General features: G+C 36.9%; 4 protein-coding genes and 1 pseudogene across 5 annotated transcripts; 2 read left to right on the top strand and 3 right to left on the bottom strand.

The window, feature by feature from the left end:
* The first annotated feature begins 333 nt into the window (after nucleotides 1-333).
* On the top strand, nucleotides 334-3,755 carry LOC121801387 (GTP-binding protein SAR1A-like). The gene is made up of 3 exons (XM_042200869.1): nucleotides 334-721; nucleotides 1,273-1,404; nucleotides 3,265-3,755. The coding sequence occupies exons 1-3, from the start codon at nucleotides 593-595 to the stop codon at nucleotides 3,583-3,585; spliced, it is 582 nt and encodes a 193-aa protein (XP_042056803.1). The 5' UTR covers nucleotides 334-592; the 3' UTR covers nucleotides 3,586-3,755.
* A 912-nt stretch (nucleotides 3,756-4,667) lies between these two features.
* LOC121800755 lies at nucleotides 4,668-5,437 on the bottom strand (annotated as a pseudogene).
* An 858-nt stretch (nucleotides 5,438-6,295) lies between these two features.
* LOC121801469 (zinc finger matrin-type protein 2-like) lies at nucleotides 6,296-10,166 on the bottom strand. 2 transcript variants are annotated; one of them, XM_042200966.1, is made up of 10 exons: nucleotides 9,980-10,166; nucleotides 9,804-9,884; nucleotides 9,668-9,692; nucleotides 9,413-9,495; nucleotides 9,178-9,210; nucleotides 8,564-8,642; nucleotides 8,422-8,474; nucleotides 7,339-7,399; nucleotides 6,994-7,076; nucleotides 6,296-6,907 (listed from the first exon to the last, which is right to left on the bottom strand). In XM_042200966.1, exons 1-10 carry the CDS (start codon nucleotides 9,998-10,000, stop codon nucleotides 6,818-6,820), a joined length of 609 nt encoding a protein of 202 aa, XP_042056900.1. In that variant the 5' UTR covers nucleotides 10,001-10,166; the 3' UTR covers nucleotides 6,296-6,817. The 2 variants fall into 2 exon arrangements, with proteins under 2 accessions (XP_042056900.1, XP_042056901.1); XM_042200967.1 differs by lacking the exon at nucleotides 9,980-10,166 and having other exon boundaries at nucleotides 9,594-9,692; nucleotides 9,804-9,821.
* A 2,180-nt stretch (nucleotides 10,167-12,346) lies between these two features.
* Nucleotides 12,347-17,428, bottom strand: LOC121800754 (RNA polymerase-associated protein LEO1-like). Its single transcript, XM_042200260.1, has 4 exons — nucleotides 17,352-17,428; nucleotides 17,045-17,274; nucleotides 15,344-15,498; nucleotides 12,347-12,811 (listed from the first exon to the last, which is right to left on the bottom strand). The coding sequence occupies exons 1-4, from the start codon at nucleotides 17,426-17,428 to the stop codon at nucleotides 12,347-12,349; spliced, it is 927 nt and encodes a 308-aa protein (XP_042056194.1).
* A 5,626-nt stretch (nucleotides 17,429-23,054) lies between these two features.
* LOC121801344 (protein disulfide-isomerase like 2-1-like) lies at nucleotides 23,055-27,017 on the top strand. Its single transcript, XM_042200814.1, has 11 exons — nucleotides 23,055-23,294; nucleotides 23,904-23,988; nucleotides 24,765-24,862; nucleotides 24,983-25,038; nucleotides 25,309-25,426; nucleotides 25,613-25,640; nucleotides 25,730-25,821; nucleotides 25,999-26,155; nucleotides 26,231-26,355; nucleotides 26,450-26,549; nucleotides 26,713-27,017. The coding sequence occupies exons 1-11, from the start codon at nucleotides 23,146-23,148 to the stop codon at nucleotides 26,776-26,778; spliced, it is 1,074 nt and encodes a 357-aa protein (XP_042056748.1). The 5' UTR covers nucleotides 23,055-23,145; the 3' UTR covers nucleotides 26,779-27,017.
* The last annotated feature ends 213 nt before the right edge of the window (nucleotides 27,018-27,230 follow it).

Raw genomic sequence — 27,230 nt, 5'->3', positions numbered from 1 at the left:
CTTTTACGTGGAATAATGCAATTATAATTTTTACCTTTCCATGATATGATATATACCTACTACACTACAGTATGTTGTTTGTATTTTTAAATTCATATTAAAAAATGGTATATTTATTTGTAGACCCCTAATTTGAAATTTGTAGTAATTTGCAATTATAATTTTTAAATTCATATTAAAAAATGGTATATTTATTTGTAGACCCCTAATTTGAAATTTGTAGTAATTTGCAATTATGAACATCTTTATGGAAAAGAGAAGAAAAAATCTTACTCCAATTTACAATTGAATATTGAGGTCGTTTTTGTTATTCGGCAAACAAAAAAGGCGGCGTTTTACTAAAATAAACAGACTTTGAATCTGAAAACCCAAACTCTCTCTCTCTCGATTCGGTAATTGTTTATACCATTACCAGCACAGCAACAGCACCTCATTGTTTCTCTCTCCAGCGAAAACTTGAAGTGCGAAACCGACAAACAGTTTTCGTGATTCGATCGAGAGATTGCGAGCGGTTCAGCGTTCGCAGATCGATCGATCCTTTTGCTTTTAATTCTTCAAGCTGCGAGCTCGCCTGCTCCGAAAACATCCCAATATGTTCTTGTTCGATTGGTTTTATGGAGTCCTCGCATCGCTCGGTTTGTGGCAGAAAGAGGGCAAGATTCTGTTTTTAGGGCTCGATAATGCGGGAAAAACCACCCTCCTCCATATGTTGAAAGACGAGGTCTCCTTTACTTCCCTTTTATTTTGTTATAAGGGTTTATGGTTCTAGCGTTTGTTGTTTTTATTAATTGGTGTTGAGGCTGGAATGAATTGAGTCCTTGTTCGATAATATTTATGCGAAATTACTGATTTTGATGAATAAGTTGAGTTAGAGATCAGATGAAATTATGAAATCGAGCAATTTGTATGTATGGATCTGGATGTATGAGGGGATAAAGTATGATTTGATTCAATTCACTTTTTGTTTTTGCAGAATTTGGTTTTCAATTGTAACTGATGCGTATCATTCATGTCCTAGAATCGTATGTCTTGCCAAAGATAATTAAATTAAATCATTTAGCTGGAACGAGTCTCTGAAACTGTATTCAGCTGCCCAAATTCGAATACAAGTTTGATTAGCTCATACTTTTTCGTGCTATTGCTTTCCCGATTCTCTCGGTGTCTGTCTTAATCTCATTGTGAGGTGTTATATATCATTGTGTGGTCAAATTAGAGTTTTACTTGCTGACTTTAGAAGTAAACTGAAATCCTTATGGTGTTTAAAATGAGCAGAGATTGGCACAGCATCAGCCAACTCAGCATCCAACATCTGAGGAGCTAAGCATTGGGAATATCAAGTTTAAGGCCTTTGATTTGGGAGGTCATCAAATTGCACGCAGGGTGTGGAAAGATTATTACGCCAAGGTATAATCTCTCCAAAACAGCAAACTTCTATCCATCATCGTCACCATCATCATTATTGTAGTAATGAGTGTTCTTTTGTTTTATGCTGGCTTTCACCATTTATCTCTGGTTCCATAGCTAACCATGTTCTAAATTTTGCCTTTCAGTTTTGTGTTCTTTGATGGAACCTTGTTTTGCTGCAACGTGTATTCTTGAGCTCATAGTCTTCACGACATTTTTTGAAACAGCTAGTCCTCATGATTTTTAAGATTGTTGCCTTCTTGCAGTGTTCTCTTCTATTGGTGTTCTCTGTGTATAGTAAATGTATCGAGCAGTCATTAGGATTTCTTGGTAGTTGATTCTAGATAGATGATATCATTCTCAAAATATTTGACAGTGACCTGTGTGATGTTTTAGTACCGGCAATGTTATCAAATAGCGGATATGGCGGCGCCATGGCGCTATGGCATGGCGTTCGGTGGTGGAAACGCCATAGCACCATGTCGCTGCCATAGCACCGCCATATCCGACATTTGACAACATTGCGTGTGTACTGCATTTAGGAATAGGGCATTATGCAAGAAACATGGTTGTTAGAGTGGTATATTATGCTTTATTAATTGTTTAAAGTGTTTTAGATGTTATATTTTTAATATTTTTTAAATTTTGAATAATATATAAATATTTAAGTATTATTTTATTTATTTAATTTTTGACCGCCATATCCGCCATACTAATACGCCATATCCCTGTGGCGGTTTTTAGGCAAACCGCCATAAGCCGCCATACGAGATTGATAACATTGAGTACCGGAGTAACCGGACCCTTCCCAAATAAAGCTTGCTTCTTATTTTCACCTTTCCTGTCATGTAATTGTATTGAATCTTTTTATTGTAAAGTGTTGGTGATGCTCATGACTGCTAGACTTCGATTTATCCTTTTTTTTTAGTAAGCAAGAAATTTGAATTTTGCTTCTCTTATGTGCTTAAGCAGTTAAGATCTTTGTGATATACTGTGCTTGAATAAGCAAGTCAAATTTCGAAGTGGAGTAGACTTTTTTTAATTTCACAAGAGTAGACTACAGTCACCACCACCACACTGGATAATATCTGGTTTGGGTTCCCAGTTCTAAAGCTTTTTTTTAGGCTCAACTGAAAATTGAGAGCTAGATAAAAGTTAGTATAGCTTTAAGATGTTGCAATTGTACTTCATCCAAACTGTGAATAATAATAATTCTCAAGGACTTACCTAGAAGGATGAAAGCACACGAAATGAGTTCTGAGTGCTTCTATCTTGGAAACAGGAAAATCCTAAAAGACCTGAGAATGAACTATGGTCTATATTTGTTATAATGGTGATACCTACCAATTATTTCACTGCTAATGATTTCGTTCATTGTAGTTGGATTAGTTGATTAAAATTTGTCAACTTCTTTGCTTGGAATGAATTTGTATCTCACTGATAAATTCTAAATGTTATGTGATTCATCTTTATCTCAAGGAAGTTGTTTCACTGTCTGCATTCTTTCAATCCTCTAAAAATTTGGAAAAATGCAGATTAAATATTTTGATATTGCAATAAAAAGGTTAAGGAAATAACTTTGTTTATGTCTCACCAAATGAAATAAAAAGGTTTAAGAATATTGTAATATAGAGAAAACTTGAGCTACTGAACCTTCTTTCCTGTAGCAGTGAGTCCAAAGTCTCGCCAAAGGTTGATATATCACCAACATTGTTATATGTCTTTCCTTATCATTTACATAATTCATGTGGCTATTTTCTGGTTCAAATATGCATTACTTTCACATAATGAGAATCAATGTTTGAATTCCCTGAATTTCTGTGGTAGCTAATTATGTGGAAAAAATTTATGGTTGTGAAGGTGGACGCTGTCGTTTACTTGGTGGATGCTTATGACAAGGAGAGGTTTGCAGAGTCGAAGAAAGAGCTCGATGGTCTTCTTTCTGACGACAGTTTGGCTAATGTTCCGTTCTTGATATTGGGCAACAAGATTGATATTCCTTATGCTGCATCTGAAGAAGAGTTGACCTACTATTTGGGGTTGACTGGCATCACTACTGGGAAAGGCAAGGTAAACCTCTCTGATTCGAACGTCCGTCCCATTGAGGTATTCATGTGCAGCATTGTGCGCAAGATGGGCTATGGAGATGGCTTCAAATGGGTCTCTCAGTATATCAAGTAGAGGGGACAATAACATTGTTTAGACTTGATTCGGCGCAGGTGCCCACTTGTCTCTTTCAAAGGATTGTTCACCCCATTCGGTTAAATGAATTGAATTTTGAATTTATTTCTTGTTGAATGTTATGGGGGGATTTTGGACCTTTATTTTGAGACTTGATATAGATACTGAAATCTCTGTGCTAATCATAACCTAGTAATTCAGCCTCGATGACGAGAGGAGCATGAGCTTATTTGATGCTGAAATCGTAGTTGACCAAAAAAAGTGTTTGATGTCTAAAAAAAATGTAGAAGAGCTTCTCTCTTTTAATGTAGGACTGGAAAAAGTGTTTTTCATATACCACTTGCTCTGTATCTCGGATGGCATATTTAGTGAAAATACATCTATGATCCATGAACTATCATATCATATACCTTTGAGCCTTTATAATTGTGAATTTCATTTAGCCCTGGACTTCTCTAGACAATTTTTTATGAAGAATAGTATATTTTATTTAGTTCTGTTAAAAGCGTAAGACTGTAACAAATAGTATTAGGGCTAGTTATGTAGGCTGTTAAAAAGGTTCATTTGTGAGATGCATACAATAGAAATATTAAAACTAGATAAATCATTACAGAAGCACCAATATTTCATGAACAAGGGCAATAAATGCGTTTTGCCATCATTCAGATACGTTGCATTAAGAGTTGTAAGCCTCCTTGTTTGCAATTGCTAATTGCTATGCAATAATAATGCTTGATGGATATTATTGACGATAAAATAGGAATCTTCGTCAACTGTTGATACTTGGGGATGTAGCTCATATGGTATGGTAGAGCGCTCGCTTAGCACATCTTCATCCATATCTTATTTATTTTTCTACCTACCAAACGAATTTAGCTTACATTAATTTTAATAACCACGACTAATTCTATTCAATGTATGATTAATGTTGGCAATCCACTTTTCAAAAAAAAATTTATTCTTTTTTCTTCATTTATACGGAAAAACCCAAGTAAATACAAACAGGAGCACAGCAGTACGTATATGTATAAATATATGTTGCTTGACATTTTCTGGCAATATATTAACACACCAATCAATCATCAATCCCACACCATCCGCAGCGTCTGAACCCCATCCAAAACATGCTGCCCCGCCGGAATCAGCGACCTCACCTCCGCAAACCCGCACGCATTCTTAAACTTCCCCGTCCTCCCGTCACCGACAGCCTCGACACGCTACTCCCGATCCTATACACCCCAAAGAAGTTAATACTATCCCCAAACTCCCCTCCCTCCATCATCGCCGTGAACCCCATCATCTGTGTCGTCCCGTCCGCCGAGCTCGCCACGTACACCCCCTCCACCGCCGCCGTCAGGTAGTCGTCGATCACCGTGATCGTGCCGAATCCCAACCCCAAACCGTCCTGCCCCAGCTGAGCCGTATTGATATTGTTGTTGTTAGGGTTTCCTGCGAAGGCGGTGCCGGCGAGGCCGGTGCCGAGGGGGATGCCGTTGGCGCTGATGGTGGGGATGGCGCCGTTGGCGTTGGGGATGGCCACGCCGTTTTGGGGGATTGGAAGCCGAGGGGGCCGGCGAAGGGGACTTGCCCGCTGTAGATGTTGCCAAGAAGCCCCGTCATGGGCCGAGCTGTCGGGTTGCTGCCGCCGAGGATGCCGTGCATGTATAGCTCCAGAACCGGGGCTTCGCCGTTGGGGACGACGGCGACGCTCTTCGTCACCACCAGGAGTGTGACTAGCAATGCTATTGCTGATTTCTTGGACATTTTTCTCTTGTCGCTACGGTTTTGATTTATGGAGATTGAGTTATATAGAAGAAAATTTGTATGTATGTGGTTCATTATGATAGTTGGGGTTTTTGTAAGATGGAGCGGTTGTATAATTTTTGAATTAGTTGTGATGTTCAGATTCTTAGTCCATCTTTGACTATTTAACACCAAACGTAATACTACATACGTCCCCCTAGCTGAGTCGTATTCTTTTTTGAGTTGTTCTATTGTAGCTGAGTCATTTCTTTTTTTAGTAAAAAAATACTTTACTCTATCTTACTTTTTTTCTCTCTTCATCTCTCTACATTTTTCCTTTCTATTTTATTCTCATTTTACTTAACTGATTTAAAATATTTTTTCTTAAATCACGTGCTGAAAAGAAACGACTTTATTACAAAGGGACGGATAGAGTTTATGTCACACAAAAAAGTAATTTTACACAAAGCTCAAATTTTAAACTATCTTTTAGTATATCTCACAAAATTTTTGGTACACACTCATATTTAGTGTATTTTCATAAAAAAATGCAAAAGTAAATGGGTTTGTAATTGGAGAAGGTTTTACACCAAAAAAGAGATTTGGTGGATAGTTGAAGATGGTCGAAGCCGTCCGTATATGGAAATTGGTGTAGTGATAGGTACAAGTACAACAAAACCATATAAAGGTGTAATCATATTTGATTCAGCTATATCCAGCAAAGCTTACATCATGAACCTCAAAGCCAACTTCAACCACTCCCCAGAATCAAGAAACTTGAAACATCAGCATGTATCGGTTGGATAAAGCTTCACATTAGTGTTATATATGATCACTCATTCTTAATTGCTAAATAAAATGGCCATCAGTTTGTGTCCATAAATCAAGATTTCATATTTGTGGAATTCCTATGGAACTCAAACCCCTTATATTTAGTTGTTTGATGAGAGGGCCGTGACTTGAATTATTTACTCTAAACCTAAAAACACACAACTTTCATTCTCGACTATTAAAGTTGCTGCAACAACAGTGTTTACAATTACCCTAAAATGTTAGTAAGTCTATTCTGTATAACTAAGATGAAATTCACGACTCTCATGACATATCCCACAGACCAAATAAGTTGCTAACATTCCAATTTAAATATTGAAATTAAAACTTCACTTCTTCCATCGACTAAGCCGGAGGATCTCCTTAACCCAAATTTAACATTATGCATCACTGATTGTTAACTAGCAGCTCTTAAGGTCACAATCTTGGCCTCGAGATTTGCACCACAACAAAGCAGAGGCGAAGATGAAAAGATTACATCACAAGACAACCTGAAATTGATCAAAGCCTCTGCGAATCTTGCATCAACGATCATGGTCAAGCTCTCTAAAAGCCTACAGTGCATCGACAAAGAAAGGCATGGATTCCCACATAGATTAGTATGGGAGACCAAGTATTTGCTTTACCCACATTTCTGATTTAGGAGCCAGATCACAGATCACTTCTTCGACGATCCAAAACCTCCGAATCCCATCATAGCTGCAACATCAGGGTCGATCTCAGGTTCCTCCTCTACTGCCTTCTCTTTCTGAGATATTTCGTCCACCATTAGATATTAAAAAAGAGATAAATAGAACAAAATTTAAATATGTGGTCTCATTAGTGATTACTAACCTTCTTCTCTTTCTTTTTCTCTCGACGCTGACGCTTTCTTTCCTCCTCTTCTTGTTGTTGTTTTAGGATCCGCTCATCAAAGTCTACAAAATGGAACACGTAAATAAAACTCAGGGACAATGTGTCATGATCACGATTCACATATGGTTATAAAGGCTATTCATCAGCACAAAACCTACTTTAGTTAGTTCATCATGTGATCATAAGATTCATAACAAATGTGAACTAGGCACAAGCAGAGCACAATATTTTACGATGAAACATGCCACAGAGTAATTACGCACCAATATATATTGAACACGTCCACAAACATATAAAGCATAGTGTTATATTCCAATTGAATACCTTGCTCTGTAAAGCCTGGAGTATCTTTCCTCTTTTTGAGAACCTCAAACCGCTGCTGGACCTGTCCACAAAGCAAAAGTAATAAACCCACTATTATTACTAATATCTCATGCTGTCATGCATGATATACCCTTGCCAAATTGCTAAGACTCGTAAGCACATTTCTCAGACCTACTGCAAACAAGTTAATTGTTACACTCCTTTTCTTTTAGATGAGTACTCCTCTTACTACTCATGATTTTGGTTCAGTTTTTCTTCACACTTCTTGCACACATATTAGTGAGTCCACATAGACACAGTGCAAATCCTTTCAAGTCCACATAGACACAGTGCAAATCCTTTCAAGGGTCAAATAATAAACCTAAAGAGAACTATTTTTCCTATTTAGCTTATATCTCAGGATAATCCTAATTTTCCATGTAAAAAGATTCAGATTTAGCTAATTGACCGATCTCTAGTATTTAGGTCAATTTAAGGGTTTAACATTATTATCATATTATGTGGGTCATTTAGTAAATTATGTTCATTTTAAGTGGTCCGTGCAATAGGATGTGCTACCAGATTATAGGATTCATATCAAGCAGGAGAGAGCAATAAAAAATTCTAAGAAACAATGCAATCATATAGAAAATTAGTGCGTAGTCTGGCTTCAAGTTTGAAAAACCATTTGGTATGATGAGATTACACGGCATCTCAGCTCAGTTTATCTAGTTCTAATCCAAGTAATAACCAGTCCATATATTTCTTGTCGCATCACTTTTCCCTTTCCATTTTGCCTTTATCACTCTTTAGTCTTTCTCCACTTAATATGTATTAAGCAGCCATACAGAATTACACATTATGCCCGTGGCACTGTGCCAGAACAAACTACAATGTAAGAGACAGGGAAAAATAGTACCAAGTTTTATTACTTGCAAAGACGACACTAGCTCATGCATTAGTTATACCTCACACGAGACAAATTACATCCCAAAATACATTGGAGACAATCAGTCGAACACCAAAATTTAGTTAAAATCTATATTTCTGATGGCTAAACAGTCAATATGCCTGTGCCCAATAATAGAAAGTAATTAAGCTCACCTGCTCCAAAGTTGCCCTTTCGGACCGCATGGACATTCCCAAAGCTCGTTGATCTAGAGAAAAAGAATCACGTATCAATTGGTAACTATATAGAACATAGACAGATTAAAAACCAGAAGAAACAGACTGGGCTTTGACATACGTTTCTTTCCATTAATATGATCCAAGTAGTTTGCTGAATCTTTAACTACACATTCGCAAACTGAGCAGTAGTATCCAGCCTGCAAAAGAATCGAGCTAAATGATTTGCAGATATAAAATTATAGAAAACCCAACATATTTTATAAGATTATGTTAGGAAACTTGGACTTCATATTATTACTTTGTTTTAGGCTTCTTGGATGTCGACGAGAATGAATTAACTCTCTTTCTTTTCACATATAGTTTGATTTTATAGGAAGAGACAGAAAACTAACTCTGTATAGATAAGAGCTCTTCTAGACCATATAGATAAAACCTCATGAGATGATGAGAGAAAATTGGGAATCTTTCAGGTAAAAAATGTTTTACTATAAAGCTAGATAAGCATTTCTATCCATATGGATTTTCCAAGTTTATAACCCCACAAAAGTGGCTCCTGTCAACTGCAACATGTGCATAATAAAATTCATCTTACTAGCTTTTGTATTCACAAAGGGAACTATTCGGAGTCCCGTCTTTTCCCTATATAACTGCATTAGTAGTACACTAGTACGTTTAAAGACAGTACAAAAAATAACTGAGTATATAGTATTTAAATATTAGTTGATCACATACCTGCTGACTGAGGGGTGCAATAGGAGTCACGACCTACAAATGATATAGATAAATTCATTTTCCACTCATTTTAATAACAATAATATACGTGTGAAGAAGTTAGTTCATCACTGCCTCACTGGAGCATGAACTGAAAGAAAAAGAAACTACTCGTTTTTTTTAAGCACCATAAATGTAATAAGTAAATAACTTGACTTGGATGACCAAACACATTACAATTTTGTCCAAACAATACCTGAGTCTTCCCCAGGCGTGATTCAAGGTCCACTTCATAATCTCTGTGCTTCAATGGTTTCCTTTGCACTGGTGGACCACTTGCTGCACCAAACAAGCACAAGAGATAGGCAATCAGCTCAGAGATTCAATAGCAAGCATCAATCATGAACACAACATTCACCAATACAGCATCATAATACCACGTGTTGAGATTAATAATTTCAGAGCATAATGCATAAGAACATCATAATGGCATTTAGATCAGAAACCATACATTTTGATTTGTTCCGAGCTTCTTCCTACAACACAAGAATAAACAAAGTATCAACCTAATATGCCAGCTGGAATAACAAAACTCCGACAAAACTTCAAGAAAAAAAACTTGTATTTACGCAACTCCATAGACAAACCTTAGCTTCGCGGTCCCGAGCGCGTTGCAGATACTCCTCTCGGTCGAATTTTTTTCTGAAAGTGTTATCAATTCCAGCAGCCTGCACATAAAGCAACAGAAAATCTGCGCTTTGAGTCAGTGAAATCAAAATTAGCACAAAATAGAGATGAATTTGAACCATGAGTCTGTGCTTACGCCGTTGCCAGATTGAGACATTATGCAGCTTCGTTTGCCGACTCTTACACTGAATTCGTACCAAAAGCAATCGCGTAAAGATGGAGGGAACCCGTAATTATGAAGAAAGGGAAAATGGGAGTGAGAATAAATTTTAAAAATGGACAGATGATTGAACCCTAGTTTTCAGAACGGGATTCACAATAATATGCAAAAAGGATCGAGTTGGCTATTTTTAAATTTTAAGTATGGACTTTTGTAGAAAATTTATTATGCAGATTTTTTATAGATTTTTGTAGAAAATTGATCATACAAATTTTTTATTAATATTTTTCCTAAAAACATAAAGATTTAAGTTTTCGTTAATAATATTAAAATTTTATTTGTATTTTATTTTAATAGTATATTTGTAGTTATATTTCGACAATATTAATTTTTACTTGCAATATGAAGTACTCCACAAACTATGAGCATTATTTCATATTGATATAAAAAATTTCATCATTAATTTATATTGCTAAAAAAATTTAGCATTGTTTTATGTTTTATACAGACAATAAATTAACGACATCTAAATATACCGTTAAAATGTATTAAAATGAAACGTGAATGAAACTTTTTATACTTTCTATATCTCCAAAAATAGTCTATTTTGTATTAATATCTCACAAAAAAAATAGTCTTTTTTATTTTTTAAAAACTTTTCACCCGATTGAGTGGAGCGCATGTTTTAAGAAATATATGAGCGTGTAATAAATAGTAAATGTTGTAGGAGAAGTTGAGACTCACTTTTAAACACTTTTTATACTTCAACCTTTTTCTGCTTTTATTTGCTTTTATTTTCGTCAGTGACTGTTCACTAACTCAATTTTTTTTTTAATTTTCCAGTATTTACATTGATCAATTTTTACCAAATTCAAACACTTTAAAATCGATCACTATGGGAAGGTAAATAAAGAAGATTAATTGAAATCCAAATTCAATTTTTCATTACCAAAATGAAGGGAACACATTTTGCCAAATTTTCCTCTTGAAAATTTAAGAGGTAAATCTTGAAGTTCTAAATTCAAATATAAGGTGCATTAAACACTCTATTAGGGATGTCAGTGTATCCCGCAACCCGTGGCCTGGCCCGAATAGCCCGCGAAATTTATAGGGCTAGGATCGGAAATTTCTAGTCCGATAAAATTAAAACCCGATAAGCCCGCACACGATTAACCCACAACCCGCTAGGGCCAAACCCGAAAACCCTATGGGCTAGCCCGAAAACTCGGTAAATTTTCTATTATTCTATTTTTAACTCCTAATTCGACACTTCATTGACTAATTTTATGACATGGATAACTAAAAAAAGAAAACTTTCAATTTTATATTTAATATATAAATTATATATTGAATTTTTATTAATATAATAATTGTTAAATAAATTAAACTCACTAAAAGAATATTTAAATTTTTAACATGCATTAAAATTTCACGAAATATCTCAAATATTAGTATTTGATCATGTTTATGATTGAGTTAAAGCATATATCTCAAATTTATCATAATTAAATATTTTATATTTTATAAATATAACTAATTTTCATCATGATTTATTGGATTGTTCGCATTTTAATCTTATTGGTAGCAACCCGATTAACCCGTTGGGCTAGTCCGCAACCCGAGCTTTTAGGGTTAGGGTCGAGCTTTCATAACCCGAAAGAAATCACAACCCGACAAACCCGCACCCGATTGACCCACAACCTGAGCAGGGTTGGCCCGAAACCTGATGTGTCGGCCCGATTGACATCCCTAGTAAATACATCCATCACCTTCATTTACTCCTTCCATCTACCACTACCATCAAAAACACAACACACACTGCATTAATATCAAAAGAGGATTCCCTTAGAAAAATTTCATCATTAGGAATGGAGGAGGAGCAGTGGGTGAATCATACTTGAGCAGCACCATGAAGAACAACATTGTGCAGCATCTGATGAAAAGTATCCATGGAGGTGTTTGTCGAAAAGGGGCAATATGTGAGGCAGCAGAGACTTTTGCTGTCAGTAGGAAGACCATTTACAGACTTTGGACGCAGTCACACAGATGATGGGGAGTGGAGAACCTGCATTCATGGTAGCAATGTTGTCAGAGCAGTATGGCGGTCCGCCTGAAAATAGCCACAGGGATATGGCGTATCTGTATGGCGGGATATGGCGGTCATTAATTAAATAAATAAAATAATATTTATATATAATTCAAAAAATTAGAAAATAACAAAAATATAACATCAAAAGCTCTTAAAACAAGTAATAAAGCATAAAATAAAAAGCAATTATATAAAAGTCTAATTTAAAGTCTTTAGTTCAACAAAACATAAAGCCATGATAAGCTCATCAGACATCAATCATCAAGCTCAACATAGTCTTCTAGGTCATCCTCATCACTATCATCGGCATCCATTTCATCTTCATCATTGGCCTCCATTGCTTCATCCTCTTGACCTCCACTTACACTATCCTCAAATTCTTCCTCTTCCGATTCTTCATCTACAAGCTCAAGCCTTTTCCCTTTCCCTTTCCCTTTTCTAGGTATGGTAGGTTCTTTTTTCTTAGAGTATCTAAGACAACTTGAACTAGGTGCAGAAGATTCTTTCCTTTTCTTTGACCTAGTGTATGTCCTAGGCTCTCCAACGCCCGAAGCCTTATACACCATGTTCCAATCAAGTGTATCACCATCATCATGAACCAAATTATTACTACCATCAATATCATCATCATCATCATCATCATCATCATCATCATCATTCAACTCCCCAACTAACCACTCATTGCACTCATCAATATCATTGAGAATATAAGCTTGTTCCTATCATGCAATTTTTGGTTATATTTCACATAAACCAAATCTTGCATCCTCTTATGCTCGAGCCTATTTCTTTTTTTTTTGTATGAATCTACAAAATAAATACAATTAATCACACAGTTGTTATTTATAAATATTATTAGAAGGGATGTATTCATATCCTTTTTCCATTTTTTGTTCTATTGTCCAACTGAATCTCGACCCTTCATTTTCAAGATCTGATGGCAAAAAATAATGCCTCATGAATTTAATTTAAATGATTAAAAAGATCGAAAAGGGCCTTTTTGGTATACACATTTGAGTTGGTTATGGTAAGTTGCTTGATTTTTTCCATCAAAAGATTGCAGCGGTTTTTGTTCTGGAATTACACAAATCTTTCTTCTCTTTCATCGTTTCTTCTCCAAACATTCTCCATTGAAGACAACCGCTGTTCTACACATTCTCTCTAAAATTTCCTCGTTTTTTTCCTCGTATAAAATTGCTTTCATTGGTGCAGACGTGCATTCTTTTCATTTTCTTCAACAATGGAAGAAGGTAATTTAATTTGTTCCTATGTTGATTATTAAATTGATTTGTTCACTTAAAAATCGATTTGGTGGAGTAATCGTTCATTGCAATAAGGTTTTCTGAGCCTTTTTTGTTTATATGTGTTATACAATTTCAGGGTTTAGTTTAAGATTAGTCGTGTTTGATTGTTCGGCGCACATTTCATGTATTCCCCAAGGGTTTAGCAATCCTTGGGGCTAGGGTCTAGTATGTAGTAAGTAACACAACCGTCGCCAAATTCCACGAGTTTCAGGCATTCCGTTAGGGTTTAGATATCATCTCGGCTATGGAGTAGTTTTAACTGATAAACATAATGTACAAATATTATTGGGTAATGGATGTTATTGACTCTGTAATGGACGATGTGTGAACTGCAATGTATATGTTTTATGAGCCGTTTAGTTTGGTTGTGTTACACAATTTCTTGAGTAATATAAGATTCTCAGTTTTTTATTATTTGGCGCACGTTTTATTTATTCCCAAAGGGTTTAGCAATCCTTGGAGCTAGGGTGTAGTACGTAGTAAGTAACACAACCGTTGCCAAAGTGAACGAGTTTCAGTCATTCCTCTAGGGTTTAGATATCATCTCGGCTAGAGAGTAGTTTTAACTGATAAACATAATGTACATATATTACTGTGTAATGGTTTTTATTGACTCTTTAATGGACGATTTGCTGAGCCGTTTTTTTTGTGATTTTATACAGTAGTGGTTGTACCTGAATGTTCTTCGGAATTGAAGCCCGTCGTTGTTCAGAAGTTCCAATCACTAGATTTTGCTTTTGCGTTTTACGATGTATATGCCCGCGTTGTTGGTTTTGATACGCGCGAACAAGGAATGAGGAAGACGGACGGTGTTACCACTTGGTATTATGTTGTATGCAATAGGGAAGGCAGCAAGAAGTCGAATGAGGATGACCAATTAAATGCACGTTCTGGTTTTTCTATGAAACACAGACGGTTATCCAAGTGTTGTGGTTGTAAAACGAGTATATCGTTCAAGTTCTTCTCCGAAGGAGGACTTCCAGGTTATATTATTCAGGAGTTCAACGAGGTTCATAACCATTATATGGCTGAGTCAGAGCATCAAAATTTTATGGCACTTAATCAAAGTTGGATGATGTACATCACAAATGCATTCTTGACTGTTCCAATGCTAATATAGGCCCCACACTTACCTTTAAGGCGTTGAAGGAAATGTTGATGTATTTTGTTTTCGGTTTAGTCTTATTATTCAATTCGTTGTCTTAGTATTATTAGTCCTACCACTGTCAACATTTTATGCATAATAATTTTATATTTTTAATCTGTTAATGTACATTATTATTAATGAAGTTGTACATTATTGTTTACAACCACTTAACTTACTGTACACAATTATTCGAGTATAGTTCATTATTAGACACATTATGTACATTATACATAATAACATTGCATTATTAAACTGTTAAGGTATATTATTATTCATGAAGTTGTTCATTATTGTTCACAAGAACTTAACTTACTGCACATTATTATTCCAGTACAGTTCATTAATAAGCACATTTTGTACATTACTCGGTTAATTACATCCATTATACAATTTCTATTCATTTTGTTGTACATTAATATTAAAATCCAGTTAACTTGTTCTACATTATTTTCTTCATTTTTTACATTATTAAACAGTAACGTGACATTATTCGGTACTTTACATCCATTATATGTTTTGTGTTAATGACATCATACACTAGTACCAAAATATGATTCTGTTTGCAAGAAGTTCAACACACTAGATATTGTTCAAAACAGACCAAGCCATAAGTCGGCTATTTTCCCTTCCAACATGAGTTATCAAAAACATCATCCACCACAAGTCGGCTATGTATCCCGGAATCTCCTTTATGTTGAAATGGATGATAGTTCATGAACGGCTTCCTTCTGCCGTGGAGTTTAGCTTTTTAAACAGTTCAGGAACTCGGTTGGGGTTCGTCGACAGTAGAGATGGTCGACTTTCTTCCCCATCGGCTTCCTTTTCTCTGCGTCTTCATGAGAGGTACTCGTCTCGGCCCTTTGCTCAGCCAATCTCTCCCTGAATTTTTGCGCAATCGCAATTGGAAGAACATCATCCACCGCTTCGTCAATGTCCAACCTAGGCTGCTTCGCTGCTGTCCAAAAATCAATAATGTATCTCATTAATATTATATAATGCACACTACTAACTGTATAATGTACAAAAGGAAGCAAATAATGCACGAATGAATATAACATTATCTCAACCATTGACCTTTTACGAAACCGATTGATGTAATTTAAAACTAGAAAACATAATGTACACCACTCCCTACAATAATGTACAAATGACAACAAATAATGCACAAATGAATATAACATTCACTTAATTACAGGCATTTTATGAAACCGATTGACGTAACTTCATACAAAAAACATAATGTACACCACTCCCTACAATAATGTACAAATACTCCAAGAATTCAAAAGGCAAATGCAAGAGATTGCTCACCTGCAGTCTGGGTGGGTTGGCTTTTGAAAGGTCGGACTCTTTTTGTCATTCTGGATCTGTGAGACAAACCAAAAATCAAAACCGGATAAGATTTTCTCTACCAAATCGCCCAATACACAATTGTAAACTATTAATTACCTAAACTTCAATAATGAACAAAACCCTAGCAAAAATGCACACGATTTCATGCTTTACAGAAAAATCGACAGCACATGTTAAAAAATCGTAAGAGTGTGTCAGACAACTAAAATCGACCAATACACACATCTAAAGCAACAATGAACTAAAAGGGGTGAATAATGAAGAGAAACCTACAACAAATGAACAATCCGTTATGATTTACTAATCAAATCGACCAAATGTTTGCCAAAATAGTGACCGCGTTTAGTAGAAAACTCTGAATCGTCGACTTTATGGTATTTTTAAGGCTAAAATCGACTCCAGGACTGCTCTATTATCGAAAATCAAAACTTTGGAACCCTACCTTGTTGTCGATTGCAAATCTTCCACCGATTAAAACGTTGCTGCGTTGAACGAAGGGCGTTAATCCGGCAGAAATCGACTTTTCCAGTGAAATTTCTCCGATTTTACAGCGGCTAGGGTTTAGAAATGAGAGAGAAAGGGTTTTAATCGTGGGTTGAGGGATGAGAGAGGTATTGTGAGAGAGAGAGTGATTGGATGGAAGGTCAATCGGTTTCAATGAATATCCCCCTGAATTATCGCGCCTTCCGTTTTGAAACATGTGGAATCCCCTGTTTGTTTACAGTTATACCCTTATAATGTACAAAATTGAACTAATAATGCAACATAGGATCACATATCTCCTCTTAATATAGTCCGTCCATTCCATCAATCTAATGGTTGATATTAAGTAGGAACTTAACACTAAGGGGGCAATAGGACCTTAATGCTCCCCATTATTAGAAACTAAATCACTACTAAGTACAGTAAGTAATCTTTAAAAAAAGTATAGTAAGTAGTAAAGTAAGTACTAACCTGCTCAAAGACACTCTAATTGCGCTCACAACCGGAAACGTTACATGTCAAGCTAAAACTTTGATTGCAAATTTTTACAAAAGCTTAGTGTCTTGCCCAAATATAGACCATCATGTAGCTACACAATCATATATGTTACTAAATTAGAAAAGAGAATACAAAAATTTTTAAGGACTAAGTTTAAAGTTTCTCACCAGGATGTACGATCTTCCTTTGCCGGTGCGCAGCCTCGGTACCAAAGAAGTCGCCTCCGGCGGATGTGTACACATTCAACTCTTGAAACGCCCTATCTTCCTCTGCTTTTGATTTCGCCAATCGATTAAAACATGCATATAACCTTGTAGTCACCTCACTATCAAACATCAACTCCTTGTTATCATAGAAGATGCATGGATTAAGAAAGTATCCAGCTGCATGCAATGGCCTATGGAGTTGACAACTCATCTTTTATCAATTATCTTGAAAACATCTTCATATTTTTTTTCAATCCCATTGAAAGACTTCTTGATCGCCTCTTTTATCTTCTTCATTGTCTCATAGATGTAGCCTATCGCTGCCTTCTTCTCACCATCCACCATTCTAAGCACTCGTACAAGGGGGACCCATTATTTTGAGAATGTAGACAATATTTCCAAAAGGAAGTCATCATAACGGTCTTTGTTGCTTCAATCCCATTCGTCTCCTTTGATAACTTGTTGTGCATCCACTCATTACATGTAAACATTTTCCTAAGGTTGTCTCTTTCCTCTTGAAGCCTTTGCAATGATAGATAGGATGTAGCAAATCGAGTGACGACCGACCTCACTAACTCTTTCTTGTTTGTGGTAGTCCTTAACAAGTGTAAGGTAAAACCATGACTATAAATATAGCCAACAAGACTAACACTCCTTTTAATTGTATTCTTAATCACGATAATCTTACCAATATCTTCGAGCATTAGGTCTATGCAATGTGCCGCACATGAAGTCCATTAAAGATGCTCTCTCTTTGCCATCAACAACTTCTCGGCTGCAACATAATTACTCTCGTTGTCTGTTACTACTTGGATAACATTTTCTTTACTAATTTCATCAACCACAGAATCAAGCATCTCAAATATTTTTTTCTCATGTTTTCACAATGTCAGATGCATCAATAGATCTAAGAAATACCGATTCACGAGGAGAATTAACTAAAAAGTTAATAATACTCCTCTGTTTCCGATCAGTCCATCCATCTGACATAATCGTGCAACCAACCTCCCTCTATTCCTTCATCTTTTTCTCCAATAATGATTCAGTATGTTCCATCTCTTTGTTCAAAAGAGGAACTCTGATGTTGTGATAGCTAGGAATTGGCAAATGTTTGCCAAATTCTCCAATTGATCTAACTATAATTTCAAAGCTCGGCAACCGAATCGCCTTGAACGACAAGCCTGCTTGACACCAAAACCGAGCAATATTCTGATGGACTAGCCCTATAGTTTTTTTATCAAGAGATTCTTTCACATTCTGTTGCCTCATCTTCTCTTTGCTTAGTTTTTCAGCACTTGCGGACCTTTTCATAAATGCATACATCGGCCCTCTCGCTACTGTTGCATCTTCAACTGCATTTTCATCATCGACACTTGTATTACCAGTACCACCTAGATCAACAAACTCCTTATACTTCGAAAAATCTGAGCTTTCAAATTTTTTTTGGATTGATAGTGATCCTAAAGCTCCTCTCGCACATGTTTCGGACAACTAGGACATGTGGCAACCTTTCCTTTCTTGCCCATCAAATGCTCTTTTGTTCTTGTGATGCCCCCATTCATCTCTTTGTTGCAAAAGTTGCATTTGACTTTATTAGTCGACTTTTCATCAATTGGAGGCCTTTACTTCCAGCTCAGATCAGTTCTATTCGAAACTTTTCCCCTAGTGGCAGCTGCTGAAGCTTATTCTCCATGAGACATTCTTGTAAATTCTATATGTAAAACAAAGAAAACATTAAAAAAATAGTTAGTAAACAAAAGCCAGAATGTAGGCATGCTTTTGTTTATCACATAGGTACTGACTTTGAAACATGTGAATGGGTCAACCCAGCTGAGGTTGATATCGTTACTTTTTCTACAATATAGAATGGGTACAACATATAATATAATCACAAAATACCTTACTATTGTTGGTGGAAGGAGTTGACTGCTGGAGGGTGCTGGGCTGCTGGAGGGGGGCGAGGTGTTGGGCGGTGGCAGAGTGAGGTTTAGGAGGTAGATTGTGAATAGGAGTAGCCGATAGAGTTTTAATTTTCATTTTAATTATAAAATAAAATGGGTTAGAATGGTTGAGTGGGCTGGTTTAATTAATTCAATTAAAAAGTAAAATGCCCCATTAAAAAGTCAAAATTAGACCCAAAAAAAGTCCAAATTAGCCTAAATCACCACCATGGCGGGATATAGTGATGCCATGGTGCCACGACCTTGGCGGGCATGGCGGTCGATACAGAAAAATGCCATGAATTAGTATGGCAATGGCGTTTTCATTACAAACCGATATGATATAGCGCGATATCACCGCCATAGTCGATATTTAATAACTTTGCATGATATACAAAGTTAAAGGCTATAAACGTGGAGAAAAAAACTTTGGATGAAGATAAGGTTAGATCACTATCTGTTCTTGAAAGATCTTCCTATAGGAAGCTGGCTCCAAAGCTTGGGGTTAGCAAAACCACACTTTGTAGGTGGGTAAATGAGAAACAGCTTAGACCCCATACAAGTGCAGTTAAGCCACATCTAACCGATCATAATAAGTTAGCAAGATTGAGGTGGTGCTTTAGTCAACTTCAACCCAACATAAGTGCATGTAAGGTTGCATACAATGAAATGCGCAATGTTGTTCACATAGATGAAAAGTGGTTTTACATGACAAGAAGAGCGAACAGATACTACCTCTTGCCCGATGAGGAAGAGCCACATAGATCATGTTAGTCAAAGAAATTCATAACCAAAGTGATGTTCATGTGTGCTGTTAGCAGGCCACACTTTGGGCTTGATGGGGAAACACTTTTTGATGGCAAGCTAGGCATTTATCCATTCACAGAAAGTGTAGTAGCTAAGAGGAGCTCCAAGAACAGACCAAGGGGCATAATGAAGAAAAAGCCCATCTAACAATGACACAAGTAGTGACAAGAGAGTGGCTTACAACAAGGTAGGTCCATTTCTACTCTATCAGACCAATCAACAAATTTTCATCATAGGTCATCATGTAGGCATTTCATTCACATTGTACAAATAATACCAACCATTCATTCAAAGTGGCCCACAAGTGCAAGCAAGTAGATTTACGTTCAATGGGATAATGTCAAACCACACTTAAGCACAGCTGATCCAGAGTTTGAAGCAGTTGTAAACTCAAATGTATTCACAATCCAACTGGTTTGTCAGCCCCCAAATTCCCTTGGCACAAATATATTAGACCTTGGTTTTTCAGAGCTATACAATCATTGCATGATGATAAACCATGCAACATTATGGATGAATTATTGCAGAATGTGTGTATGGCTTTTGAGGAGTTGTCAGCACAAACACTGAACAAGGTGTTCCTCACACTACCAAGCTGTCTCTCACAGATTCTTGAGGTGGAAGGTGGGAATAATTACATAATCCGCCACATGAACAAGGAAAAGCTAGAGAGGACAGAGACTTTACCAAATGTGTTAGGAGGTGGAAGAAGGGGTGGTGAGGGAGGTGTTGGACTACCTAGCACTGCCTCAGAACAATGATGGTGCAGCCTATGACATTGGGGATTTGGTCACTGCATTTGGCTACTAGGAGAGATCACACAAGGTGCATTTTGATTTTTGCTTTTGGTTTTTGAACTATGACATTGTAATGCATTGAATATATAAGGAACATACTTGTTGTAAACCATGAATCTCATCTAAGAGTTCTCATCACAGGGTAAGCAATAGAGCAGGAACCAAAATGCAGCAGGCAATCAACAATCATGAAGCATAATGCAAAAAACCATGTCCCTCAGAGAATTCTCATCATTGGGTAAGCATACACAGTCCATCTAATGAACCATCAAACATAAACATCATAGGCAGTAAGGAACCAAGCACCAAGTAATCAAGCAACAGGTATTCAAGCAGCAGGTAAGCAAGAAGCAAAAACCAAAACACCACCAACCACAATACCATCAACCCACAACACCACCAAACCAAGACACACCATGACCAAAACACCAACAACCACAATACCATCAACCCACATCACCACCAAACCAAGAAACCACATAACCAAAACACCAACAGCCCAGAACACCATCAAGCCAAAAAACCACCAATTCACATCACCACCAATTCAAGACACCACCAAACAAAGCATACCAAACCGGGACTCCACCAAGTCAGAATTCACCAAAACACCACAGAAATGATTAAGCCTCCAAACCCAAGAATTGGGGGTGGCTTAATCACAATGCGTCAGAAACAAAAAAAATTGTCATATGGATGGCCGAAGGCCAATTCCCTCGAGAAACCTCCAATTGAAAATCATACTCACATATTTAGAGGAGCAACAAAAAATATGGGAACTGGATTGCCATGAATCGGAGATTGACATGAATCGGAGGTATCGCTTCTCTTCCTCGGTGTACCCACCCTTTTGAGCGGTCGGTGGTGTTTCAGGGACAACGGTGGAGTTGAATGACAGATCGACATCGCTTGTAGCATCAATCGACTCCAAAGTGGAGTTGAATGACAGATCGGTCGACTGAGAGAGCGAAGTGAGAAGAGAGCAAATAGGGTTCACAGAGATCAGAGTTTCAGGGACGACGGTGGACATGGAGTCTGTATTCTCCAACGAATATGTGGGAATAGAGGAGTAATGGGTGGCGACAATAGACTCAGTCGACCCATAGCTTTGGTCGAAAGACCAATGGACCGATGGAGATGGTGGTGCTGGGGGCGGTGAGGAAGGCGGAGAAGGCGGAGACTGTGGAGATGTGGGGTTTAGGTTTCCATTTAAGGATGCGATAGGGTTTAAAAGCGGCTGGGGATCTGGAAATTAGGGTTTGGGAGGGCGGAGGATCTGGAAATTAGGGTTGGGGGGATGGAGGCAGAGTAAACAAAGAGAGATGGAGAGATCGAAATGAGGTGGAATGGGAAGGGTTTTTAATTTTTACCTTTTATATTTATTGGTTAATCTAATTTTTAAATGAGTTTGAATTTATTTTTTATTTGCCTTTTAATGTCATATCCCAACCGGGACTTCTAAAGCAGGACGCATGGAGTAATAAGGACAATAGAAGTATTATTTAAATACATTTTAATATTTTTAATTTGATCTGAAAAAAATGGTACACCATCCGTCCATGAAATACTATCCACTTTTTGCTATTTTGGTTCGTCTACAAAATGTTATCCACTTTGGTTTTTTTATTTTTGGTAAATGAAGCACCCTTTTTAACAATTCATTATACTCACATTCTATTACTCCGTATATATAGAATCTATTTTTTATTAATTTTTTTCACTCATTTTATTTCAAACGTGGATAATATTTGGTGGACGGAGGAAGTAGTTTTGTTAGAGCATCAGCAGTGGCGCGGAATTCCCGACGGAATTCCCCGCCGAATTCCCAAAAATACCTCCTGCCACGTCATACAGACTTCCCACTACACTGCCACGTCATAAGGACTTCCCACTGCACAGTGGCGGATATCCCGAAGGACTTCCCAAGGACTTCCCACAATTAAAAAAACCACAAATTCACAAATTAAATAATTTTCGGAATTAAACAATTTACAGAATTAAAATTTCGACACAAATAGGGAAAAAAATTTCATTAAATAAAAAAAAGAAAAGTACATTTCACCAAATTGAAAATATTGTGATTTAAAAACAAGTGGTGCAAATGAAATGCAGTTCAACGAGCCGTATATATAGAAATTTAAAAAAAATTATGTAATAAACGGGAATTCCGCGCGGATGTCCGTGGGAGTCAATGCAATGACGGACGTCCGCACACCTGTCGCGACGGAATTCCGCGCTGCGGAATTGTGGTGTCTTCGGCGGAATTCTGTATCCGTGCATACCATGCACAATGGCGGACATCCGCTGCGGAATTCCGGCACGCCGGTCAGAATTTCGCCAGGACGGACGCCATTGTTGATGCTCTTAGAAGAAAGTCACTAGAAAGAAAGAAAGTGGAGTTGGTGACAATTAAATACAGAAGTAAAAACCACTGAAAAATCACAAAAAAATTAGCTCAAGGGACTAGAGAACAGACACACACACAAAGGACCTCTCTTTCATTCCGATTGCACCGAAGATGTGGAGATCGCCGATCTATTTCCCCGCCCTAACGCTGTTGTTGGTCGCTTTGGCCTACGCCGACGACGTCATTGTTCTTACCGAAGACAATTTCGACCAAGAGGTCGGCAAAGACCGTGGTGCTCTCGTCGAGTTCTACGCTCCCTGGTACGAAATTTATTTCTTGATCCCATCTACTTATTCAATTTTCACCTGTGTTTTTAAATTCTTTTCTCGTATGTTTGTTTTCGTGTTTAGTAATATGAGTAATATTGTGTTAAGTCTTTGATTTCCATATTTATTTATACAATTGTGTAGATCTTTGATGCATATCTGATTAGCTCGCTTACATCTTCGATATAGTATTTGTTAGTTAGTTAAATAATGGGTACGTTTAATTATCTATCTCTACGCGTTGTTGTTGTATCGTGTAATAAATGGTGGTAAGTGTTAAAACTCTTAATTCTTGTCCCACGTCGACTTGATGATGATCCTAGCTCCTCTATATAAGTGTGGATAACCCTCCCTCTTATAAGGCTTTTAAGGGGTAGGTGGCTCAGTTCTAATAGTAAGCATTGGTTTGCCTATTTGCATACCATGATGTATGGTTTTAATTACAGTTTCAAGTTTTCAATTTGCAGACAACAAATTTTAGAATAAGTGGAATTCGAACTTGATCAGTTGTAACTAGCAGGGTTATATTTCAGTATTGTTCCTGCTTTTGCTGCAGTTATGTAGTTTCAGATTCGTGATATGAGACTTCATCTTATGATGCAGGTGCGGACACTGTAAGAAGCTTGCTCCCGAGTTCGAAAAGCTCGGTGCAAGTTTCAAGAAGGCAAAATCAGTTTTGATTGGAAAGGTTAGCTCATCTTTTGTTCTTTTTCATGTTTGGGACTGAATTTGGTACTCCTCATTTCCCATGCTTTCAATCTTGGAAATCATTGTATATATGAGTAAAGGCCTTGAGATTGTTTAAATTTCAAATATTCCATTGTGGTTCAGTCAAATGTTCAAGTTAAATGCTGTATTTAGTTCCATTTTGGAGGATGAATGGTCACTCGGAAACAAGATTTTTGCTTTTGGACTCTCGACTTCACAGTAACATCTTCTTGTACGCTGGTGCAGTAAAACACATCTATTCGAGAGAACGAAATCAATATGGAAAAAAAATCAGAACTTATATAACAAAAACACATACAGGATTATTGAATGGCAGAGAAATTTTGGAGGCCTGAGCCCCCTCACTGACCTCCTCGTCTAGGTTATAATTATGCACTGTCAGATTTCTTCGCAGCTTTATACTGAAACAGTTTATATATCATTAACTGATATTATTCTGATGTCTTATTCTTCTATTAGTATTTGTTTTTCTTGATGCAACTTGTAGTTAGACTGATGCTGCCACATTCTGTTTGTGAGTTTTAGATTATTTTGTTTGAGATTTGTCCTTAATCACAGTATTAAGTTAATTTGAGGGTCTGTCTAGTAGTTGTTTCTTATAGTATTATGATTGCTGTTACCCTACTTTAAATATCTTGATCTCAGGAATGTAACACACCAACTTGATGCTCTGCATTCCTAATCACATGATAAAATAATTGCTTAATGTCAACAGCTTCATGTGTCCTATTGTAGGTTGACTGTGATGAGCATAAGAGCCTTTGCAGCAAGTATGGGGTTTCTGGGTACCCCACTATCCAATGGTTCCCTAAAGGTTCCCTGGAGCCAAAAAAGTGGGTTATACTCTTATTAAAAACTTCTTCCTTCTTGCCTTTTTCCTTGAAGTGGAACATTAAAGTATCTGGTAAAGCATTTTTACAGCATGCCTAATGAACAAAAATTTCATTTAATAGGTATGAAGGTGCAAGGACTGCTGAAACCCTTGCCGAATTTGTTAACAGTGAAGGAGGTAAAGCATTTCTAGTTATGTCATATTTATCATCCACAATTATATGTGTAGGTTTATCATATTTTATTTAATGATTATGTTATTTCTGGTGGCATAACGTTTTGAGCAAAAAATCGTATGTGTATGCCAATCTTTCAGTTTCGTGAAGATCTTTAGTTATGAAATCATGGATGAGAATTGGACAATGTGATGCTCTCTTTTTAGTGTTTCTACTTATTAGCTTACTTGTCTCCCAGGTAAGTGATGATCATCAACTTGTTCTTTTGTCAGGTACCAATGTCAAGATTGCTTCCACCCCTTCAAATGTTGTGGTCCTGACTCCTGATAACTTCAATGAGGTTGTACTTGATGAGAAGAAGGATGTTCTAGTTGAGTTCTATGCACCCTGGTAAGTGTACTTGAGTTGCTTTCTCTTGAACACTGTAATGTGATGTGAGAAGTGGTTGTCTGTGCCATTTGAGTTATTTGATTGACCCTGAAAAAGCAGCTTGAGAAGGCTTCTTATTATGACATATTTTCCGTATTGATAAGTATGTCCAATTTATACATCTATTTTGATGCTTTTCTTTTCCAGGTGTGGTCATTGCAAGAGCCTTGCTCCTGTAAGTGCAGTACTTCCTAGCTAATTGCACTATCATGACTCTAGAAGAGTTTAATAAGATATTGATACCTATATCTATTCGACATGTAGATCTATGAAAAGGTTGCAACAGCAATTAATTTGGAGGAAGATGTGGTCATCGCTAATCTTGATGCTGATGCACACAAAGATCTTGCTGAAAAGTAAGAGCAGAAAGCACAGTAGTTTGCTTCATTAAAAAACGTAGTTGTTTCTTATAAATTCTGGCCTGGAGCCATAGTGGCATCTTGAAGTCCTGATTAGATTTCTGAGAATTATACACTTCCCTTTGGATGGTAATGTGGCATCGGTTTTCTTATGAAGTATCTTTTGCCTAGCAGGTATGGTATTAGCGGTTTTCCTACATTGAAGTTCTTCCCTAAGAACAACAAGGCTGGTGAAGATTATGATGGTGGGAGAGATTTAGAGGATTTTGTTACTTTCATTAACGAGAAGTGCGGAACAAGCCGAGATGCTAAAGGAAAACTGACCTCCAAAGTCTGTGACTAAGTTTCTGATTTTGATCATGTGGACTTCTGTTTGTGATACTGATCTACTTTATCTCCTCTATAGGCTGGTATCATTGACGAGCTTGGAAACTTAGTGAATGAATTTTTGAGTGCAAAAAACGAGGAGAAAGAAATTGTATTCAAACGGTTAGAGGACGAAGCTGGGAAGCTCAAGGGATCAACTGCGAGGTTATCAGTGTGTAGTGATGTTATAACATGCTTTTGTTCTAGATTGTGCATTTAAAAACTTATTATTTTCTCCCCTCTTATTATCCTTGTGTAGATATGGGAAGATCTATGTGAAAGCTGCTAAGAGCTGCATGGACAAAGGCTCTGAGTATGCGAAGAACGAAATCCTACGATTGGAGCGCATAGTTTCTAAGGTACATCTCTGCTAAATGGTTTTCTGCGACTGATTTTTCCTCGACTTCTCCATGATATACAGTTGGATGCTACTTTACATTAGTAGCAATGTACAGCCTTGATTTCTTGCTTGCATTCTGGAAGAAGTATTCGTTTCATTTCATGGCATTGTTGTTGATGCAGTCAATCAGCGCAACAAAGGCCGATGAATTCACCCTAAAGAAGAACATCCTATCAGTGTTTGTTTGAGATGAGTGGTGAATTGCAGAGTGGTAAATTGTAAGAACTCTTCTTCTCCGAGGGGACGTGAGCTTCTACCTTGGATTCAGTTGCTTGAGATATGAGTTGAGGAGCAGGAGTCATCATAATTGTATTACTACAAGATAGTTTATCATAGTGAACATCTTACAATCTCAATTTTCATATTGACAGACTTGTAAGAGTTGTTTAAGCAGATCAATCGTATTTTGTTATTTGGCTGTCGATTATTTCTTGAACAGTACATCACCCTTTTTCAATATATGTAGGAGTCATTATAGTGTTATTATTATTATTTTGCTAAAAGCTTTGGATGAGTTAGAGATACCAAGAGATATTATTTTGTTGAGAGCTTTGGCTAAATTAAAGATAACAAATTGGAATTGGAATTGGAGTTCAGTTTAGTTATATTGACTGCAATATATGTATGTGAAAAAGGTAAA

This window comes from Salvia splendens, chromosome 4, assembly GCF_004379255.2.
Source record: "Salvia splendens isolate huo1 chromosome 4, SspV2, whole genome shotgun sequence".
Lineage (NCBI taxonomy): Eukaryota > Viridiplantae > Streptophyta > Magnoliopsida > Lamiales > Lamiaceae > Salvia > Salvia splendens.
The sequence above is the reverse complement of the archived record's forward strand: the minus strand, read 5'-3'. Positions and strand labels throughout refer to the sequence as shown.

Excerpts from the sequence above, each read along its gene's own strand:
- LOC121800754 (XM_042200260.1), bottom strand. The coding sequence starts at position 17,428 with ATGGTGGATGGTGAGAAGAAGGCAGCGATAGGCTACATCTATGAGACA. Across the intron at positions 17,275-17,351 it reads ATAAAAGAGGCGATCAAGAA|GCCATTGCATGCAGCTGGAT; the intron begins GTCTTTCAATGG and ends TCAACTCCATAG. Across the intron at positions 12,812-15,343 it reads GGAAGCCGATGGGGAAGAAA|GAACAAGCTTATATTCTCAA; the intron begins GTCGACCATCTC and ends ATTGCATGATAG.
- LOC121801344 (XM_042200814.1), top strand. The coding sequence starts at position 23,146 with ATGTGGAGATCGCCGATCTATTTCCCCGCCCTAACGCTGTTGTTGGTC. Across the intron at positions 23,295-23,903 it reads GTCGAGTTCTACGCTCCCTG|GTGCGGACACTGTAAGAAGC; the intron begins GTACGAAATTTA and ends CTTATGATGCAG. Across the intron at positions 26,156-26,230 it reads AAGGAAAACTGACCTCCAAA|GCTGGTATCATTGACGAGCT; the intron begins GTCTGTGACTAA and ends TCTCCTCTATAG.
- LOC121801469 (XM_042200966.1), bottom strand. The coding sequence starts at position 10,000 with ATGTCTCAATCTGGCAACGGC. Across the intron at positions 9,885-9,979 it reads TGTCTCAATCTGGCAACGGC|GCTGCTGGAATTGATAACAC; the intron begins GTAAGCACAGAC and ends CTTTATGTGCAG. Across the intron at positions 8,475-8,563 it reads TCATATTAATGGAAAGAAAC|ATCAACGAGCTTTGGGAATG; the intron begins GTATGTCAAAGC and ends CTTTTTCTCTAG.
- LOC121801387 (XM_042200869.1), top strand. The coding sequence starts at position 593 with ATGTTCTTGTTCGATTGGTTTTATGGAGTCCTCGCATCGCTCGGTTTG. Across the intron at positions 722-1,272 it reads TCCATATGTTGAAAGACGAG|AGATTGGCACAGCATCAGCC; the intron begins GTCTCCTTTACT and ends TAAAATGAGCAG. Across the intron at positions 1,405-3,264 it reads GGAAAGATTATTACGCCAAG|GTGGACGCTGTCGTTTACTT; the intron begins GTATAATCTCTC and ends ATGGTTGTGAAG.